Source organism: Dermacentor silvarum, chromosome 1, assembly GCF_013339745.2.
Source record: "Dermacentor silvarum isolate Dsil-2018 chromosome 1, BIME_Dsil_1.4, whole genome shotgun sequence".
Taxonomy (NCBI): Eukaryota; Metazoa; Arthropoda; class Arachnida; order Ixodida; family Ixodidae; genus Dermacentor; species Dermacentor silvarum.
The window spans coordinates 420,837,516-420,858,342 of record NC_051154.1 but is presented as its reverse complement, the minus strand read 5'-3'; the positions used below and the strand labels follow the sequence as shown (position 1 = coordinate 420,858,342).

General features: G+C 47.1%; 1 protein-coding gene and 4 non-coding genes across 5 annotated transcripts in view; all 5 read right to left on the bottom strand.

The window, feature by feature from the left end:
• Positions 1–1,394: 1,394 nt before the first annotated feature.
• Trnai-uau (transfer RNA isoleucine (anticodon UAU)) lies at positions 1,395–1,466 on the bottom strand. The gene has a single exon. It is a non-coding gene; the product is annotated as a tRNA-Ile (tRNA).
• A 9,987-nt stretch (positions 1,467–11,453) lies between these two features.
• On the bottom strand, positions 11,454–11,525 carry Trnai-uau (transfer RNA isoleucine (anticodon UAU)). The gene has a single exon. It is a non-coding gene; the product is annotated as a tRNA-Ile (tRNA).
• A 174-nt stretch (positions 11,526–11,699) lies between these two features.
• Positions 11,700–11,771, bottom strand: Trnai-uau (transfer RNA isoleucine (anticodon UAU)). The gene has a single exon. It is a non-coding gene; the product is annotated as a tRNA-Ile (tRNA).
• A 4,677-nt stretch (positions 11,772–16,448) lies between these two features.
• LOC125944068 (uncharacterized) overlaps positions 16,449–20,827 on the bottom strand; it is a 9,981-nt gene continuing 5,602 nt past the window's right edge. The window contains exon 2 of the mRNA XM_049663843.1: positions 16,449–17,177. Coding sequence (XP_049519800.1) covers positions 16,449–17,177 — 729 coding nt within the window. The remainder of the gene's footprint in view (positions 17,178–20,827) is intronic.
• On the bottom strand, positions 18,348–18,419 carry Trnai-uau (transfer RNA isoleucine (anticodon UAU)). Its single transcript has one exon. It is a non-coding gene; the product is annotated as a tRNA-Ile (tRNA).

Below are 20,827 nucleotides of genomic sequence, written 5' to 3'. Positions count from 1 at the left end.
TCCGTACTCTTCGTCTTCGCTTGAATTGGAATTTGCACATGTGCAGTGATTTTCAAACTTTCCTCAGTTTTCGGTGGCTCATTTTCTTGGGTGCTTGTCTCTTGTGCCCCTGAAATTGCTGCTGGACTCACACATTCTTCTGCTTCGGCTTCGTCCATGGTGAGCTCGGATTTCTTCGTGCTCACCGTGGTCATGGAAGCTGCAGCATACGTCCTCGAGCAGTTTTCTGCGGTATGGCCAAAGCGTTTGCAGACGTTGCATCGCGGGACGCGGCAATCCTTTCTGATGTGGCCAATTTGCTGGCAGCGCAAACACCTTGGTGCTCTTCCGGGCACCACGACAAGGGCGAGCTCGCCTCCAACACGAAGCTGATGTGGTAGATCGTCCAACGTTACGTCGGCCTTCAGTCGCACCACAACTGTACGTGTCATGGTGCTCTGCTGGCTGTAGCCGTCAATTCGCCATTTATCCAGTCCTATCTCCATGACCGTTCCGTAGGGGCTCAGCGCGTTTCGCACATCTTCTTCGCGTACGTGGTAGAGCAACCAGTGAAGCTTCAGACGGACGTCGCGGTGGCTTGGATCAATTACGATGCATCGCCGGCCCTTCACCGTCAATTCCGGATCACCCAAAAACTTCTTCGCGCCTTCAGCGGTCTTGCAGGTAACCGCCCACACATGGTTCATTTGACAGGCGCCAAGCGCAAGAACTTCGGTGGGCGGGACACGTTGAAACAATGGTTCACGGAAATCTTCTGCACGGTACGGTCTTCCTTTTATATCAGCATGTAGAAAAACAGTATTTTGAACAACATACCCAGTTGGCAGAGGGGGCAAAATGACTGCATAATCCTGCGACACTTCATTCCTGGTACCGCGGCTTAACTGGGCCGCTACATCCGCTCCAACGGAGCTCATGATAGACACGTCCGTAGGCTTTCGCGGCCGGAAGTGGAATCGCGCCAATCTGCTTTACTGTTAATGCGCGTAAATTCGCACACATTTGTAATCAACGATTTAAGCTTCTTAAAGCGCGGAAAGGAGGCGTCGTGCATGAGTCCGATTCACGGCATACAATATTGCACGCCGACATGAAATAACGCGCTGATTAGATATTTCTGTAAAATGTGAGAAAAATGAAAATATCTCTAGGAGAGCGTGGTTTCGATCCACGGACCTCTCGGTTATGGGCCCACCACGCTTCCACTGCGCCAATCTGCTTTACTGTTAATGCGCGTAAATTCGCACACATTTGTAATCAACGATTTAAGCTTCTTAAAGCGCGGAAAGGAGGCGTCGTGCATGAGTCCGATTCACGGCATACAATATTGCACGCCGGCATGAAATAACGCGCTGATTAGATATTTCTGTAAAATGTGAGAAAAATAATATCTCTAGCAGAGCGTGGTTTCGATCCACGGACCTCTCGGTTATAGGCCCAGCACGCTTCCACTGCGCCACTCTGCTTTACTGTTAATGCGCGTAAATTCGCACACATTTGTAATCAACGATTTAAGCTTCTTAAAGCGCGGAAAGGAGGCGTCGTGCATGAGTCCGATTCACGGCATACAATATTGCACGCCGACATGAAATAACGCGCTGATTAGATATTTCTGTAAAATGTGAGAAAAATAATATCTCTAGGAGAGCGTGGTTTCGATCCACGGACCTCTCGGTTATGGGCCCAGCACGCTTCCACTGCGCCACTCTGCTTTACTGTTAATGCGCGTAAATTCGCACACATTTGTAATCAACGATTTAAGCTTCTTAAAGCGCGGAAAGGAGGCGTCGTGCATGGGTCCGATTCACGGCATACAATATTGCACGCCGACATGAAATAACGCGCTGATTAGATATTTCTGTAAAATGTGAGAAAAATAATATCTCTAGCAGAGCGTGGTTTCGATCCACGGACCTCTCGGTTATGGGCCCAGCACGCTTCCACTGCGCCACTCTGCTTTTTTTTTTATTTATTACCGGTAAGCAGCGGTACATAAGAATACCAACATAACTAAGATACGTACAAACACAGATGGACTTCTCATCTGTTAAGTATAAATAATAAGCACATGCAGCCTGTCATATTGTAACAGGCTTTGTTCAGAATTCCTTAAGATTGGCCAGGGGTTCCATCCTGGCCATCCAAGGTGGGGGACACTCTTGTGTTGCAACCACATCAAGAAAACGTCTTATTTGTTCCCGAAAATACACACGGGCTGGTCTTCTATCGGGATCGCAATAGAAGCCTGCCATGCGGGAGCGCCATATACAGTAGAGGCCAGTCAGCATAATCTGATCAAACGGTGTTCCGTCATCGTCGTCTATCGGCAAAAATCTGATGCCATGTGGGTCAAGAGGAAATTCTTTCTTTATTGTGCGCTGTAAAACATCCCATAAGTATACTCCTTCCGAGCAGTGTAAAAAAACATGGTCTATGGTTTTAGGTTGTTTGTAAATTATACACTGTGAGCCCCAGGGCATGTAAAAGCCTCTTTCTTCTAGGAACGTTGCAACTGAAAGTGTACCTGTGTGTAGTTTGAAAAAGAAACTTTTCATACCTGGCGGTACCTGCATTCGTTTGACGCGTTTAAAAACATTCTGGCCTGGGCCTCGACTGTATATGGTTCTGTACAGAGGCGGGGGAAAAAGGCTGTCCATTATATCGTTGCGCAGCTTTTTCCTTGAGACATTAAACAAATATTCTTTCGAATACCGTACAGCAAGGAAACGAACACTGAATACAATTTCCCTGGAAAAACCAAACACTGCCGCTGGCACACCTTGGGAGCATACAATCAACTCTGGCAACAAGTGCGCGAGTCTAACTCTACAGACTGTTTGCAAAAAAGGATCATCGTTGTTCCGAAAGAAAATAAAACGTCCAACAAGTTGCCTAACAAACAGGTGGGCCAGCCCTAATCCTCCATCTTTCACCCGTCTGAACAAATTATTGCGACAACATCTCTCCCATCCGGAACCCCACACAAACACGGCAAAAACTCTGTGGAATTTCTGCACATTGACCCTGTTACAGAAAATGAATTGCATGACATACCATAGCTTAGCGACGAAAAACAAGTTGCATACAGTAGCCCTGGCAAATACTGAAAGGTATTTGGCCTTCCACGCCTCAGCCTTCTCTTTAGCACTTTTAAGCTGGTCCTGCCAGTACTCGTCACTCTGTTTGTAAGCTTCGAGTGGTGCGCCTAAGTACCTTACTGGCGTTGTTGACCACTTGACATTCGCATATAAAGCAGGAGCCTCAGGCCACTCTCCATGCCAAATACCGAGGCACTTGCTCCAGTTTACTCTACTACCTGTGATTTCACCGAAGTTTTTCACAACATTTATCGTCTGTAAAATGCTCTCCTTGTCTTTGCAACACACGGCTACGTCGTCAGCATAGGCCAGGAGTTTGACTTCTGACGCTTGCATCGTAAACCCATGAATACATTTGTTCTCAATGACTGCCAAACACAAACTCTCCAGATAAATACAGAACAAAAGTGGGCTGGCTGGGCAGCCTTGACGCACGGAACGTTGAATGCTGATGGGGGCCCCCAATGTCTTGTTAATTATAAGCTTAGTAGTGCCGTTCCGGTACGCCATGGCTACCCCGTCAGTAATTATGGACCCGACATTTATATGCTTAAGAATGGCAAATAAAATACTGTGAGCAACACAGTCAAAAGCTTTCTCCAAGTCAAGTTGAAGAATCGCAACTCGTGCCCTTAAGGCGTCACAACATTCCAAAATCGATCTCATTATGTGTACGTTCGTGTTAATGCTTCGTCCTTTGATTCCGCATGTTTGGTGCCGACCTACTATGGTTTCCATTACTGTTTGTAACCTGTCTGCGATTATCTTCATGAATATTTTGTAATCACTGTTGGTAAGTGATATTGGTCTGTACGATGTTACATGTTTCAGTTTCGCAGGCTGGTCAGTCTTAGGGATTAGTACAGTGTGCGCTTGCCCGAAAGAAAGTGGCAATGCGTTTACTTCATACGCTTCGTTAAACACGTCAGCGAGTAGAGGCGATAGATCTGATTTAAACAGTTTATAAAAATCGGCACAAAGGCCATCCGGACCGGGTGATTTTCCGGCTTTTAAATCTTCAATTGCTTGTTCAACTTCACGAGTTGATATCGGTGCCTCGAGCCTGTTCTTCGCCTCGTCGCTGAGTTGCGGCATACGCCCCAAAAACGCAGCTCTAAAGGCCTCTAGGTCAACAGTTCTCGATGCAAAAAGTTCTTGGAAGTGCTTGAAAAACGCTTGTGCTACCTCCTCACCGTCAGTTATTTCATTACTATCTACTTCAATAGTATCTATGTGATTGCGCCGCGCATGCGTTTTCTCCAGACCTAGCGCGCGTTTAGTTGGCGTTTCATCTGCTGTCAATGCCTCTGCCCTTGCGCGTATAATCGCTCCTCGATATCGCTCTTCATCGCATAGCTCCAATTTCGCTTTGATGCTGCGTAAATCGTCCTTGTATGCGCCCGGCTGGCTGCACTCTAAGGCCGTTAATTTTTCCAACACTGCCCTTAGTTCTTTCTCTTTAGCTCTTTCTTCGTACTTTATTTAACAGGATCGGTCGATGGCGGTTAACTTAATTCGTTGTTTAAAAATTTCCCATTTTTCAGTGATTTGCGCCACTTTGTTGTTTTCTACTTCCTTCAAGTGTTCTTGTACGTTGCATAGAAAAAGCTCGTCCTTTAACAATTTGGAATTCATTTTCCACATTTCCCACGTGAAAGTGTTGCCCTTTCCTTTGCGTCCAACACATGTCTTGACCAAACAGTGGTCGTTGAATGAAATAGGTATGACATCGTAGCTGCGACATATGGGTATAACATCTAGTGTCACGTATATCCTTTCAAGACGAGCATGACTATTGCCTTGGAAGTGCGTGTATTGAACCTTGCGTGTTCCGACTAGGCAATCAGCCACGTCGTCCAAGTCACACTTGCCTAATAGTTCACTGAGGACATGACAGCTTTTATCATTTCTTCTCTTGCCTGTTCTATCTCGATCGCTGAGTACACAATTAAAATCTCCCATAATAATGACTTTTCTATGCGCGCATATGTGTGCATTTAACGCGGAAAAAAACATCTTGCGTTCATCGCATATATTGGGTGCATATATACATATCACCCGCCAAGAATCATTACCAACAGCAAAGTCGCAGTACACTAGTCTGCCAGAAGGACACGAAAAATAATTTTCGATCAATAGCCCGGGCAGCTTCTTAATAAATAAAATAACACCTGCCGACGCTCCTTTGGCATGGCTCACCACCGCGTAATACGAAGGCATAAACCTTAGCACCATGCCTCGGGTCTCTTCCTCCCCTTCGACTTTTGTCTCCTGCACGGCTAGAACGTCGAGGTCTTGGTCCACCATCATCCGGTACACTTGGCTTTGTTTACGCTTGGAGGCCAGACCTCTCACGTTTAGCGTGCCCAAGCTAAGCGTCGGGTTGGATGCCATTGCTACTACGGGAAAGAGAGAAAGGCCCGAGGCATCGTGCTCACCGCAACGTCTAGCCAGCGACTAGACGCCCCCGGGACCGTCCGGTGGTCTGGCATGGTCCGTAGTCGGTGGTGGCTTGTCGCCCTCCTTCCTGTCCCGAGAGATGTTTGGACAGGGCTTGAAGCTGCTCCTTCTTATCATAGTTGACTTTGCAGGCGGCCCGTCGGCGTGATTCTTAGGAGTTGCTTTGCCGTCGGTGACGTCAAGCGGCCTTTTGAAGGCAGCGTTGCCGCTCACTTCCATAGCGTCGCTGTCTTGGGCCGAATCCCCACCTCCTGCGACGAACGTGGCGTCATCAGATACAAGGCGGTTTTCGCTGCCTTTCTCCAGTTCTTCTGAAGAACCTGATGACTCTTCTTTCTTTTCGGGGGTAACAAGGACGCCTTTCGTCTCTCCCTCTGTTTTTGTTGTCGCCTCCGCATTGTTGGCGCTCACCTGGTCACCCGCCCCTTTGGCGGCGTCCTCGGCTTCAGCAGCATCCATTCTCATCTCTGCGGCGATTTCGCTTGCTGGTGGCCCCACGGCTGTGGCGTACGTGCGTACGCACTGATCTTCAGTGTGGCCAAAGTTACGGCATCGCGAGCATCGCGGCACTTTGCACTCGCGACGGACATGCCCTACACCCTTGCACCGTAGGCACTGCATTGGCCGTCCAGGCACCACGACTAGGGCCAGTTCACCTGCTACTCGGATTTGGTGCGGAAGGTCGTCAACTTTCATTCCGCTCTTCAGTTTCAGAAGAACAGTTCGAGACGTGGAATCCTTATCTCCGACGCCTTTGACGCGCCATCGTTCTCGCGTCACTTCAATGATCTTGCCAAAGGCTGCCAGCGCTGCCTTTACGTCTTCGTCCTCCACCCAGTACAGCAACCAATGAAGTCGAAGGCGTACCTGTTGGTCTTGAGGGTCGACGACTACGCAGCGACGCCCTTTCACGTTGAGTTCTTTCAATGCTAGCAGTTTCTTCGCCGCCTCGTCGTTCGAGAAGGTGACCGCCCAAACATGATTGATCTGGTAGGCACCAAGGGCCACGACTTCCGGTAGCAATCCAATCGGGACGAGCACGTCTCGGAAGTCTTCGACCCTGTAGGGCCTTGCTCGCACGTCGCCATGCAAAAACACGGTGTTCTTTACAACAGGTCCCTTGGGCAGAGGTGGCAAAATAAACTGGTAGCTCACTTCCTCGTTCTCGATAAGCCTGTTACCGCGGCTGGTAGCCGCAAAAGCTGCTCCATCGGAGCCCATGATTCACACGTCCGCACAGCTCGGCTGCCGGAAGCAGAATCTGCGCCACTCTGCTTTACTGTTAATGCGAGTAAATTCGCACACATTTGTAATCAACGATTTAAGCTTCTTAAAGCGCGGAAAGGAGGCGTCGTGCATGAGTTAACAACGCTTCAAGACATTTTGCAAAACGTTCGAGCTTGTTGAACAGTTTCGCTAACACTTTCCTTGTCCCCACAAAAGACGGCAACATCATCTGCATACGAGAGAATTTTCACTTCACTCGTCATTAAGCGGAATCCCCTTATTTTGTCACTGTGTATCACTTTTAAGCAAAAAGGCTCCAAGTAAATTGCGAAGAGAAGTGACGAAGCCGGACATCCTTGCTTTATACTTCTACAAATTTTAATTTCCCCAGAGAGCTGTTTGTTTACTATCAAGTTCGTGCTACACTCTTCATAACATAGTTTCAATCCTTCTAGTATAATGTTGCCAACATTCACATGCTCTAGAATAGAGAAAAGCACACTGTGTACAACACGATCGAAAGCCTTCTCCAAGTCAAGTTGCATCATTGCCACTCTGCCTTCCCATGCATCGCAACACTCAAGAATACTTCTTGCCACATGTATATTATTCAGTATCGACCGGCCTCTTATGCCACATGTTTGATGTGGGCCTACTATTGATGTCATCACTGACTGCAACCTTCTTGCTAACACTTTCATAAATATTTTGTAGTCGACATTTAACAAACTTATGGGGCGGTACGATCTTACTGAGAGAAGCTTTAAAGGGTCGTTGGTTTTCGGAATCAGGACGGTATGGGTTTTCCGGAAAGATGGTGGCATATATTTTACTTCATAAGCCTCCGCTAGAACATGGTGTAAAACGACTGCTAGTTCATGCTTAAATGCCTTATAGAAAGCCGCGCCTAGGCCATCAGGTCCTGGCGCTTTTCCAGGTTTCAATTCATCAATTGCTCTTTCGATGTCACTGAAGGTAATGGGTTCCTCAAGAACGGTTTTTACGTCCTCATCTAGCCTCGGCATTAAAGGCAGATATTCCATGTCAAAACCAGCTTCCACTAGTCCTTTGCAGCTCAACAACTCTCGGTAGTGTTCGGTGAAGGCACGCTGTATTGTATCACTATCGCTACTACGTACGTCACCATGTTCAATTTCTTTTATTTCATTTTGTGACGCGTATCTTTTCTCTTCGGTCAAAGCCCTTCTTGTGGGCGTTTCCCCCAGCCACAAATGCTCTGCGCGCGCACGTATGACTGACCCTTTATATCTCTCGACATCAAGGATTTCAAGCTCATTTTTTACGTTCCTTATCTCATTTGACAACTCGCCTGGCTGTGCGCATTTTATCGACATTTTGTTCAGCTTACTTCGGAGTTCATTTTCCTTTCTTTTTTCATTATAGCGTAATATAGAGGCCCTTTCAATGGCTGTTATTTTAAAGTCCTGTTTAAATTCTTCCCACATCGTTATGAACCCTCCGGATTCACAAGCAAGCATCTCTCGTAAACGAACGTTTACAAACTCGAGAAAGGTTGCATCGTCCAGAAGCTTGACATTGAATTTCCATAAGTCCCAATTGAAAGATCGGTTTTCTTTTCTTTTGCCAAGGGAGAACATAACGAGACTATGGTCACTGAAAGATACGTGGCTCACATCATAGCCACTGCACAACGGAACCAGTCTCGCTGATACATAGGCTCGATCTAATCGAGCGTGACTGCCCCTTTGGAAATGCGTAAACACAGTCTGCATTCCACCGCGAAACATAGCACCAACATCCTCTAATTCATGCTCTTGGACTGCTGCGAGCAAAAAAAGCGCACTGTGATCACGAACTAGCGAGTAGCTATTGCGGTCTTCAGTAAAACAAACACAGTTGAAATCTCCCAGCAAGATGACATAGCGCTCAGATTTCATATACACTTCTAGATTTTCAAAGAAGTCGCGGCGTTCTCTTTCATTATTTGGGGCGTATATGCAAATTGCCCGCCATTCAGCATCCCAGAGCGAGAAATCACACACGATCATTCGACCTTCATGACAAACAAATACAGATTGCACAACAATTTCTAAAGATTTCCGCAATAGCAAAACGCAGCCACCGGAATTACCGACAGCGTGAGAAACGCAAGCATTGTATCGAGCTCTAAATGGTTCGAGCATTCGATCCGTTCGTTCTTCACTTTCAATTTTTGTTTCCTGTAGAGCGACTATGTCCAAATCATTGTCGTGCAATAACCGGCTGACCTGGTACTGCCGCCTTCTGGCCCCGAGGCCTCGGACATTAAGCGTACCAATGCGTAGTGCTATTTTTGATTTTGAATCCATCCTTGTTTTGTTGTTTATTCCGAAAGAGAGAACTGGGCCTCTAGGTTAACTAAATCCTTGCATTTTGCCGATTCGCAGTAGTGCGAAAACCTTTCATAATAACAAAAAACAAAGACGGCCACACTTTACCAATGTAGAGAGTCCGTCCCTCACCTTGCACAACAGCATTGCTCGACGACGCCCTCGTAATTACGGGGGCGCCTTCGTTACCGTCGGATGGGAATCCGGCGGAACGTTAGGCTTTGGTTTAAAGGATGAACGGCGGTACGGAATGTCTTTTCTGGGTGGCTCCTGCACCTTCTCACTGGAACCGTCGTCGCCGTCGGAGACTTGCCCGTGGGGCCGCTTCGCAGACGAGCTGCTTGCGACGTCCATGTCTTCTTCGTCATTACCCGGTGAGGGCGGAGCGGTGTCAGGGGCGTCTTTGCCCACGCACGTTGGGGTGGCCGTTTCCTGCTGTACACATGGCACATCACCATTTTCACTTTGAACACTTTTCACATACTCTCCTTCGGAGGTTTCAACTGCTGGAGATATAGGCTCGCTGACCTTGTCTCCCCCTGCCTCCGCCGCGTCCACCTCGTCCATGATGTGCTCTGCAGGGTCCTCCCGGCTCCTTTGGCTGGCCACGCTCGCGTAGGTCTTAGCGCACTGGCTATCATCATGTCCGAAGCGCCGACACAGCTTGCACCTTGGGACGCGGCAATCTCGGCGAATATGCCCTGTTCGCTGGCACCGCAGACAAAGCGGCGGCCTTCCAGGTACAACAACAAGGGCCATAATGCCAGACACTCGTAGCTGGTGTGGCAGGTCGTCCAAAGTAAGGCCAGCCTTTAGTTGCAGACTAACCGTCCGTGTTGAAGAGCCTTTATCGCCGAGTCCTGGTACACGGCAATGCTCTCTGCAAACATCCGTCACCTTCCCATACGGTGCGAAAGCGGTGCGCACGTCTTCATCAGGCATGTGGTAAAGCAGCCAATAAAGCCTTAGGCGCACAGTATGGGTGCTCGGATCTATCACGAGGCAGCGGTGATTCTTGACAGTCAGGTCGGTGACTGCGAGCAACTTTTTCATTCCTTCCGCATTCTTGAAGGTCACCGCCCATACGTGATTCATCTGAAACGCCCCCAAGGCAACCACCTCGGGAAGCAATTCCAGACGATTCAAAGTGTCTCGGAAGTCCTCAGCTCGAAAAGGCCTGGCTTTCACGCTGCCGTGAAGGAATAAAGTATTTAAAACAGAAGAACCTGATGGCAGTTGAGGCAAAATAATGTCATAGTCTTTAGACTCCTGGGCATCTGTCCTGTTTCCGAGGCCCTGCTGGGCCGCATTCGCTGCTCCAAAGGAGCTCGACATTACACGACCGTACACTACGGTGGCCGGAAGTGGAATGACACTACACCCGCGCCACTCTGCTTTACTGTTAATGCGCGTAAATTCGCACACATTTGTAATCAACGATTTAAGCTTCTTAAAGCGCGGAAAGGAGGCGTCGTGCATGAGTCCGATTCACGGCATCCAATATTGCACGCCGACATGAAATAACGCGCTGATTAGATATTTCTGTAAAATGTGAGAAAAATGAAAATATCTCTAGGAGAGCGTGGTTTCGATCCACGGACCTCTCGGTTATGGGCCCAGCACGCTTCCACTGCGCCAATCTGCTTTACTGTTAATGCGCGTAAATTCGCACACATTTGTAATCAACGATTTAAGCTTCTTAAAGCGCGGAAAGGAGGCGTCGTGCATGAGTCCGATTCACGGCATACAATATTGCACGCCGACATGAAATAACGCGCTGATTAGATATTTCTGTAAAATGTGAGAAAAATGAAAATATCTCTAGGAGAGCGTGGTTTCGATCCACGGACCTCTCGGTTATGGGCCCAGCACGCTTCCACTGCGCCAATCTGCTTTACTGTTAATGCGCGTAAATTCGTACACATTTGTAATCAACGATTTAAGCTTCTTAAAGCGCGGAAAGGAGGCGTCGTGCATGTTTCCGATTCACGGCATACAATATTGCACGCCGACATGAAATAACGCGCTGATTAGATATTTCTGTAAAATGTGAGAAAAATGAAAATATCTCTAGGAGAGCGTGGTTTCGATCCACGGACCTCTCGGTTATGGGCCCAGCACGCTTCCACTGCGCCAATCTGCTTTACTGTTAATGCGCGTAAATTCGCACACATTTGTAATCAACGATTTAAGCTTCTTAAAGCGCGGAAAGGAGGCGTCGTGCATGAGTCCGATTCACGGCATACAATATTGCACGCCGACATGAAATAACGCGCTGATTAGATATTTCTGTAAAATGTGAGAAAAATAATATCTCTAGCAGAGCGTGGTTTCGATCCACGGACCTCTCGGTTATAGGCCCAGCACGCTTCCACTGCGCCACTCTGCTTTACTGTTAATGCGCGTAAATTCGCACACATTTGTAATCAACGATTTAAGCTTCTTAAAGCGCGGAAAGGAGGCGTCGTGCATGGGTCCGATTCACGGCATACAATATTGCACGACGACATGAAATAACGCGCTGATTAGATATTTCTGTAAAATGTGAGAAAAATAATATCTCTAGCAGAGCGTGGTTTCGATCCACGGACCTCTCGGTTATAGGCCCAGCACGCTTCCACTGCGCCACTCTGCTTTACTGTTAATGCGCGTAAATTCGCACACATTTGTAATCAACGATTTAAGCTTCTTAAAGCGCGGAAAGGAGGCGTCGTGCATGAGTCCGATTCACGGCATACAATATTGCACGCCGACATGAAATAACGCGCTGATTAGATATTTCTGTAAAATGTGAGAAAAATAATATCTCTAGCAGAGCGTGGTTTCGATCCACGGACCTCTCGGTTATAGGCCCAGCACGCTTCCACTGCGCCACTCTGCGTTACTGTTAATGCGCGTAAATTCGCACACATTTGTAATCAACGATTTAAGCTTCTTAAAGCGCGGAAAGGAGGCGTCGTGCATGAGTCCGATTCACGGCATACAATATTGCACGCCGACATGAAATAACGCGCTGATTAGATATTTCTGTAAAATGTGAGAAAAATGAAAATATCTCTAGGAGAGCGTGGTTTCGATCCACGGACCTCTCGGTTATGGGCCCAGCACGCTTCCACTGCGCCAATCTGCTTTACTGTTAATGCGCGTAAATTCGCACACATTTGTAATCAACGATTTAAGCTTCTTAAAGCGCGGAAAGGAGGCGTCGTGCATGGGTCCGATTCACGGCATACAATATTGCACGCCGACATGAAATAACGCGCTGATTAGATATTTCTGTAAAATGTGAGAAAAATAATATCTCTAGGAGAGCGTGGTTTCGATCCACGGACCTCTCGGTTATGGGCCCAGCACGCTTCCACTGCGCCACTCTGCTTTACTGTTAATGCGAGTAAATTCGCACACATTTGTAATAAACGATTTAAGCTTCTTAAAGCGCGGAAAGGAGGCGTCGTGCATGAGTCCGATTCACGGCATACAATATTGCACGCCGACATGAAATAACGCGCTGATTAGATATTTCTGTAAAATGTGAGAAAAATAATATCTCTAGCAGAGCGTGGTTTCGATCCGCGGACCTCTCGGTTATAGGCCCAGCACGCTTCCACTGCGCCACTCTGCTTTTTTTTTTTCTTTATTTCCATAACAACATACAACACGGAACCCAACATAAAAAAATGCTAAAAGCGCCAACCAATAGCTTGTTGACGCGGCACGACTAAAAGGGCTTTAATGACACTAGGTCATTAAGTACGGGAAACCATGTTGGCTGTTCATCTTTTGATTGGTACACATCACGCATATAGGCAATACTTTCAATGAAGTTTTCCCTTACCGTTCTTACAACAGGTTCTGCATGTTTGAATGCCATTCTGGTTTTCCAGATACTATGCAGGCTTAATACCATGAACATGTCATATGGTACGCCCTCATCATTGTTTACTGGAAGAAAATGAATCGCATATGGTGTGAGGGGCAAATCCTTTTTCAGCGTTCTCTGGAGAATGTCCCAATGAAATATAGAATCATAACAGTCCAGGAATATATGGATTACTGTTTCAGGCTTCCGGCATAAAAGGCAGTCAGCTGACCAGGGAACAAAAAAACCCTTTTCCTGCAGCCAAGGTTTGACTGGGAGCGTACCACTATGAAGTAGAAAAAAGAAAGTTTTCACAGACGGTCGAACCGGCATTCTTTTAACTCTTTTTAAAACGTCCTTACCCGCACTGACAAAAAACATGTTTCGATAAAGAGGCACTGGAAGCATGACGTCACGTAGATCTTTATACAGTTGTTTCTTTGATACAAAGGTGAGATAATCTAACGAGAAACGTACTTTAAGGATTTTGAAAGCGCTTACAACTTCGCGTAGATACCCGCACAAACTACTTCCTGTAACCCCACACGAAGACACAATAAACTCAGGAATGGCGCTGTGCAATCTCACTTGAAGCACTGCACGCAAAAAAGGGTCGTGCTGGTCCCGCAAAAATATAAACCTTGAGACAATCTGCCTCAGAAAAAGATGGGCTAAGCCAAGCCCTCCCCTTTTCAGGGAGTGAAACAAGTTTAGTCGGCTCGTGCGCTCCCATGTTGAATTCCATACAAATACTGCAAGGATCCTGTGAAATTTTTGCACACTAGCTCGTGACATAGCAATCACCTGCAACACATACCAAATTCGTGCAACAAGGAACGTATTGCAAATCGCTGACCTAGTAAATATGGATAAATTTTTTCCTCCCCATTTGGTGGTTTTCGTGCGCACCCGTTCAATCTCTTCTTTCCAATATTCTGAAGGATCATCATACCAGTTTAAAGGTGCTCCTAGATATTTTTGGGGCGAGGCTGTCCACTGTAGGTTTTCAAAGACATTGGGCTTCTCATCCCAGCTTCCATGCCAGAAACCTTTACACTTCTCCCAGTTAACAACGCTTCAAGACATTTTGCAAAACGTTCGAGCTTGTTGAACAGTTTCGCTAACACTTTCCTTGTCCCCACAAAAGACGGCAACATCATCTGCATACGAGAGAATTTTCACTTCACTCGTCATTAAGCGGAATCCCCTTATTTTGTCACTGTGTATCACTTTTAAGCAAAAAGGCTCCAAGTAAATTGCGAAGAGAAGTGACGAAGCCGGACATCCTTGCTTTATACTTCTACAAATTTTAATTTCCCCAGAGAGCTGTTTGTTTACTATCAAGTTCGTGCTACACTCTTCATAACATAGTTTCAATCCTTCTAGTATAATGTTGCCAACATTCACATGCTCTAGAATAGAGAAAAGCACACTGTGTACAACACGATCGAAAGCCTTCTCCAAGTCAAGTTGCATCATTGCCACTCTGCCTTCCCATGCATCGCAACACTCAAGAATACTTCTTGCCACATGTATATTATTCAGTATCGACCGGCCTCTTATGCCACATGTTTGATGTGGGCCTACTATTGATGTCATCACTGACTGCAACCTTCTTGCTAACACTTTCATAAATATTTTGTAGTCGACATTTAACAAACTTATGGGGCGGTACGATCTTACTGAGAGAAGCTTTAAAGGGTCGTTGGTTTTCGGAATCAGGACGGTATGGGTTTTCCGGAAAGATGGTGGCATATATTTTACTTCATAAGCCTCCGCTAGAACATGGTGTAAAACGACTGCTAGTTCATGCTTAAATGCCTTATAGAAAGCCGCGCCTAGGCCATCAGGTCCTGGCGCTTTTCCAGGTTTCAATTCATCAATTGCTCTTTCGATGTCACTGAAGGTAATGGGTTCCTCAAGAACGGTTTTTACGTCCTCATCTAGCCTCGGCATTAAAGGCAGATATTCCATGTCAAAACCAGCTTCCACTAGTCCTTTGCAGCTCAACAACTCTCGGTAGTGTTCGGTGAAGGCACGCTGTATTGTATCACTATCGCTACTACGTACGTCACCATAGTTCAATTTCTTTTATTTCATTTTGTGACGCGTATCTTTTCTCTTCGGTCAAAGCCCTTCTTGTGGGCGTTTCCCCCAGCCACAAATGCTCTGCGCGCGCACGTATGACTGACCCTTTATATCTCTCGACATCAAGGATTTCAAGCTCATTTTTTACGTTCCTTATCTCATTTGACAACTCGCCTGGCTGTGCGCATTTTATCGACACATTTTGTTCAGCTTACTTCGGAGTTCATTTTCCTTTCTTTTTTCATTATAGCGTAATATAGAGGCCCTTTCAATGGCTGTTATTTTAAAGTCCTGTTTAAATTCTTCCCACATCGTTATGAACCCTCCGGATTCACAAGCAAGCATCTCTCGTAAACGAACGTTTACAAACTCGAGAAAGGTTGCATCGTCCAGAAGCTTGACATTGAATTTCCATAAGTCCCAATTGAAAGATCGGTTTTCTTTTCTTTTGCCAAGGGAGAACATAACGAGACTATGGTCACTGAAAGATACGTGGCTCACATCATAGCCACTGCACAACGGAACCAGTCTCGCTGATACATAGGCTCGATCTAATCGAGCGTGACTGCCCCTTTGGAAATGCGTAAACACAGTCTGCATTCCACCGCGAAACATAGCACCAACATCCTCTAATTCATGCTCTTGGACTGCTGCGAGCAAAAAAAGCGCACTGTGATCACGAACTAGCGAGTAGCTATTGCGGTCTTCAGTAAAACAAACACAGTTGAAATCTCCCAGCAAGATGACATAGCGCTCAGATTTCATATACACTTCTAGATTTTCAAAGAAGTCGCGGCGTTCTCTTTCATTATTTGGGGCGTATATGCAAATTGCCCGCCATTCAGCATCCCAGAGCGAGAAATCACACACGATCATTCGACCTTCATGACAAACAAATACAGATTGCACAACAATTTCTAAAGATTTCCGCAATAGCAAAACGCAGCCACCGGAATTACCGACAGCGTGAGAAACGCAAGCATTGTATCGAGCTCTAAATGGTTCGAGCATTCGATCCGTTCGTTCTTCACTTTCAATTTTTGTTTCCTGTAGAGCGACTATGTCCAAATCATTGTCGTGCAATAACCGGCTGACCTGGTACTGCCGCCTTCTGGCCCCGAGGCCTCGGACATTAAGCGTACCAATGCGTAGTGCTATTTTTGATTTTGAATCCATCCTTGTTTTGTTGTTTATTCCGAAAGAGAGAACTGGGCCTCTAGGTTAACTAAATCCTTGCATTTTGCCGATTCGCAGTAGTGCGAAAACCTTTCATAATAACAAAAAACAAAGACGGCCACACTTTACCAATGTAGAGAGTCCGTCCCTCACCTTGCACAACAGCATTGCTCGACGACGCCCTCGTAATTACGGGGGCGCCTTCGTTACCGTCGGATGGGAATCCGGCGGAACGTTAGGCTTTGGTTTAAAGGATGAACGGCGGTACGGAATGTCTTTTCTGGGTGGCTCCTGCACCTTCTCACTGGAACCGTCGTCGCCGTCGGAGACTTGCCCGTGGGGCCGCTTCGCAGACGAGCTGCTTGCGACGTCCATGTCTTCTTCGTCATTACCCGGTGAGGGCGGAGCGGTGTCAGGGGCGTCTTTGCCCACGCACGTTGGGGTGGCCGTTTCCTGCTGTACACATGGCACATCACCATTTTCACTTTGAACACTTTTCACATTCTCTCCTTCGGAGGTTTCAACTGCTGGAGATATAGGCTCGCTGACCTTGTCTCCCCCTGCCTCCGCCGCGTCCACCTCGTCCATGATGTGCTCTGCAGGGTCCTCCCGGCTCCTTTGGCTGGCCACGCTCGCGTAGGTCTTAGCGCACTGGCTATCATCATGTCCGAAGCGCCGACACAGCTTGCACCTTGGGACGCGGCAATCTCGGCGAATATGCCCTGTTCGCTGGCACCGCAGACAAAGCGGCGGCCTTCCAGGTACAACAACAAGGGCCATAATGCCAGACACTCGTAGCTGGTGTGGCAGGTCGTCCAAAGTAAGGCCAGCCTTTAGTTGCAGACTAACCGTCCGTGTTGAAGAGCCTTTATCGCCGAGTCCTGGTACACGCCAATGCTCTCTGCAAACATCCGTCACCTTCCCATACGGTGCGAAGCGGTGCGCACGTCTTCATCAGGCATGTGGTAAAGCAGCCAATAAAGCCTTAGGCGCACAGTATGGGTGCTCGGATCTATCACGAGGCAGCGGTGATTCTTGACAGTCAGGTCGGTGACTGCGAGCAACTTTTTCATTCCTTCCGCATTCTTGAAGGTCACCGCCCATACGTGATTCATCTGAAACGCCCCCAAGGCAACCACCTCGGGAAGCAATTCCAGACGATTCAAAGTGTCTCGGAAGTCCTCAGCTCGAAAAGGCCTGGCTTTCACGCTGCCGTGAAGGAATAAAGTATTTAAAACAGAAGAACCTGATGGCAGTTGAGGCAAAATAATGTCATAGTCTTTAGACTCCTGGGCATCTGTCCTGTTTCCGAGGCCCTGCTGGGCCGCATTCGCTGCTCCAAAGGAGCTCGACATTACACGACCGTACACTACGGTGGCCGGAAGTGGAATGACACTACACCCGCGCCACTCTGCTTTACTGTTAATGCGCGTAAATTCGCACACATTTGTAATCAACGATTTAAGCTTCTTAAAGCGCGGAAAGGAGGCGTCGTGCATGAGTCCGATTCACGGCATCCAATATTGCACGCCGACATGAAATAACGCGCTGATTATATATTTCTGTAAAATGTGAGAAAAATGAAAATATCTCTAGGAGAGCGTGGTTTCGATCCACGGACCTCTCGGTTATGGGCCCAGCACGCTTCCACTGTGCCAATCTGCTTTACTGTTAATGCGCGTAAATTCGCACACATTTGTAATCAACGATTTAAGCTTCTTAAAGCGCGGAAAGGAGGCGTCGTGCATGAGTCCGATTCACGGCATACAATATTGCACGCCGACATGAAATAACGCGCTGATTAGATATTTCTGTAAAATGTGAGAGAAATGAAAATATCTCTAGGAGAGCGTGGTTTCGATCCACGGACCTCTCGGTTATGGGCCCAGCACGCTTCCACTGCGCCAATCTGCTTTACTGTTAATGCGCGTAAATTCGCACACATTTGTAATCAACGATTTAAGCTTCTTAAAGCGCGGAAAGGAGGCGTCGTGCATGAGTCCGATTCACGGCATACAATATTGCACGCCGACATGAAATAACGCGCTTATTAGATATTTCTGTAAAATGTGAGAAAAATAATATCTCTAGCAGAGCGTGGTTTCGATCCACGGACCTCTCGGTTATAGGCCCAGCACGCTTCCACTGCGCCACTCTGCTTTACTGTTAATGCGCGTAAATTCGCACACATTTGTAATGAACGATTTAAGCTTCTTAAAGCGCGGAAAGGAGGCGTCGTGCATGAGTCCGATTCACGGCATACAATATTGCACGCCGACATGAAATAACGCGCTGATTAGATATTTCTGTAAAATGTGAGAAAAATAATATCTCTAGGAGAGCGTGGTTTCGATCCACGGACCTCTCGGTTATGGGCCCAGCACGCTTCCACTGCGCCACTCTGCTTTTTTTTTTTTCTTTATTGCCGTCGTCGACGTACAAAATCAAGGGTTACAAATGATAAAACTTGCCAGCCACACTTTGGCCAACACAGCACTAAAATCTTTTCAGTGACACCAGTTCATCGAGTACATACATCCATTGTGGTGGATCAGGCAGTGATTTGTAAGCGTCTCTCACGTAAACAACACTCTCAATGAAGTGTTCTCGCACCGGTATTACAACCAAGTCTGCATGTTCAAATTGCATGCGAGTTTTCCACATAGCGTGGAGGCCCAGGACCATAATGAGGTCGTACGGTACTTGCTCTGAGGTATCTATTGGCAAAAAGCGTATCCCATACGGGTCCAGGGGTAACTGCTTCTTCAGCGTTCTCTGCAGAACGTCCCAGTGAAAGATCGGGTCCCAGCAATCTAGGAAAACATGTTCTATTGTTTCTGGTTTTTTACATAAAAAGCAGTTGGTGTTCCAGGGGATGAAAATACCCTTGCTATGAAGCCAGGTCTTAACGGGAAGTGTGTTTGAATGTAATTGGAAGAAGAAGGACTTAGTTGATGGCCGTACTGGCATTTTCTTAACTCTTTTTAGCACGTCCTGTCCGGGGCCTCCACGGTGTGGCGAGCGGTACAAAGGTACGGGGAGCATCGTGTCCACAAGATCTCTGTACAATTTTTTCTTTGTAACGGTGGACAGATACTGCTGTGAGAAACGCACATTTAACATCCTATATGACATCACCACTTCACGCAGGTATCCTTTCACAGTTCCCGGCATGTTCTGAGCCGACGAAACAACGAATCCGGAAGAAGTCTGCCCAGCCGTACTTGTACTATTGTTCGAAGAAAGAGATCATTTTGATCCCGCAGAAACACAAAGCGTGACACAATTTGTCGCAAAAACAAGTGAACCAGACCCAGCCCACCTTTCTTGACCGGGAGAAACAAGTTTGTTCGACTCGTCCTCTCCCAGGTAGAGGCCCAAATGAAAGTAGCGAAAATGCGGTGAATTTTTTGTACGCTTACCCGCGCAGCACACAACACATTCATAACATACCATATCTTAGAAACTAAAAAGAGGTTGCAAACAGTGGCTCTAGAAAACATTGACAATTGCTTTCCTCTCCAACCGTCAGCCTTTTCCTTTGCTCTCGAAGCTTGGTCGAGCCAGTACGGTTCGGCCTCACGGTAACTTCCGAGAGGCACCCCCAGGTACTGTGTAGGCAACTTTGACCAATTCAATCGAGAAAAGGTCTCCGGCGTGTCTTCCCAACTCCCATGCCAGAAGCCATAACTTTTATCCCAATTTATCTGGGCTCCAGCTGAATCGCAAAATTTTTCGACTACAGTAGTTGCCTCTTTAATGCTGGCTTTATTTGTACAGAGAATCGCGATGTCGTCTGCATACGCCAATATTTTAACGTGTGCTGCCTGTAGTCGATAGCCTGCTATGCGGTCGTTGTTTTAATGGCCAAACAGAGTGGCTCGAGATAAGCAGCAAACAGAAGGGGCGAAAGCGGGCATCCTTGACGCACCGACGAGAGCACACGAAAGCTATCGGTGAGCTCCCCATTAACAATGATTCGCGTTGAGCAGTCTTTGTACGCCATCGTTACGCCTTCCGTTATGACACTGCCAACGTTCGTATGTTCGAGTATGCATAGTAGAGCCTTCTGCGAGACGAGGTCGAAGGCTTTCGCCAAATCTATCTGCATCATCGCGACGTAATCGCCAATCGCGTCGCAACACTCTAGCACACTTCGAACCACGTGTACATTTGTTGTAATACTGCGGCCTTTAATGCCACAAGTCTGGTGAGGCCCTACCAATGTTTTGATGACACTTTGCAGTCGTTTCGCTAAAACTTTCGTGAATACTTTATAGTCAACGTTGGCTAGAGTTATCGGGCGATATGAGCCTGGCAACAAACGTTTCTTTTCGTCATCACTCTTCGGGATTAGCACGATATGCGAGGTTGTGAAAGACAAGGGCAATCTTTTTCGGTCATACGCTTCGCTGATAACTAGATGGAGGACATGAGCCAGCGCTGACTTAAACGTTTTATAGAAAGTAGCCCCTAAGCCATCAGGCCCAGGTGCTTTACCGGGCGCCAACTCGTCTATTGCGCACTCTATCTCACTCAGGGTAATGGGATGTTCAGCAGTGTCTTAA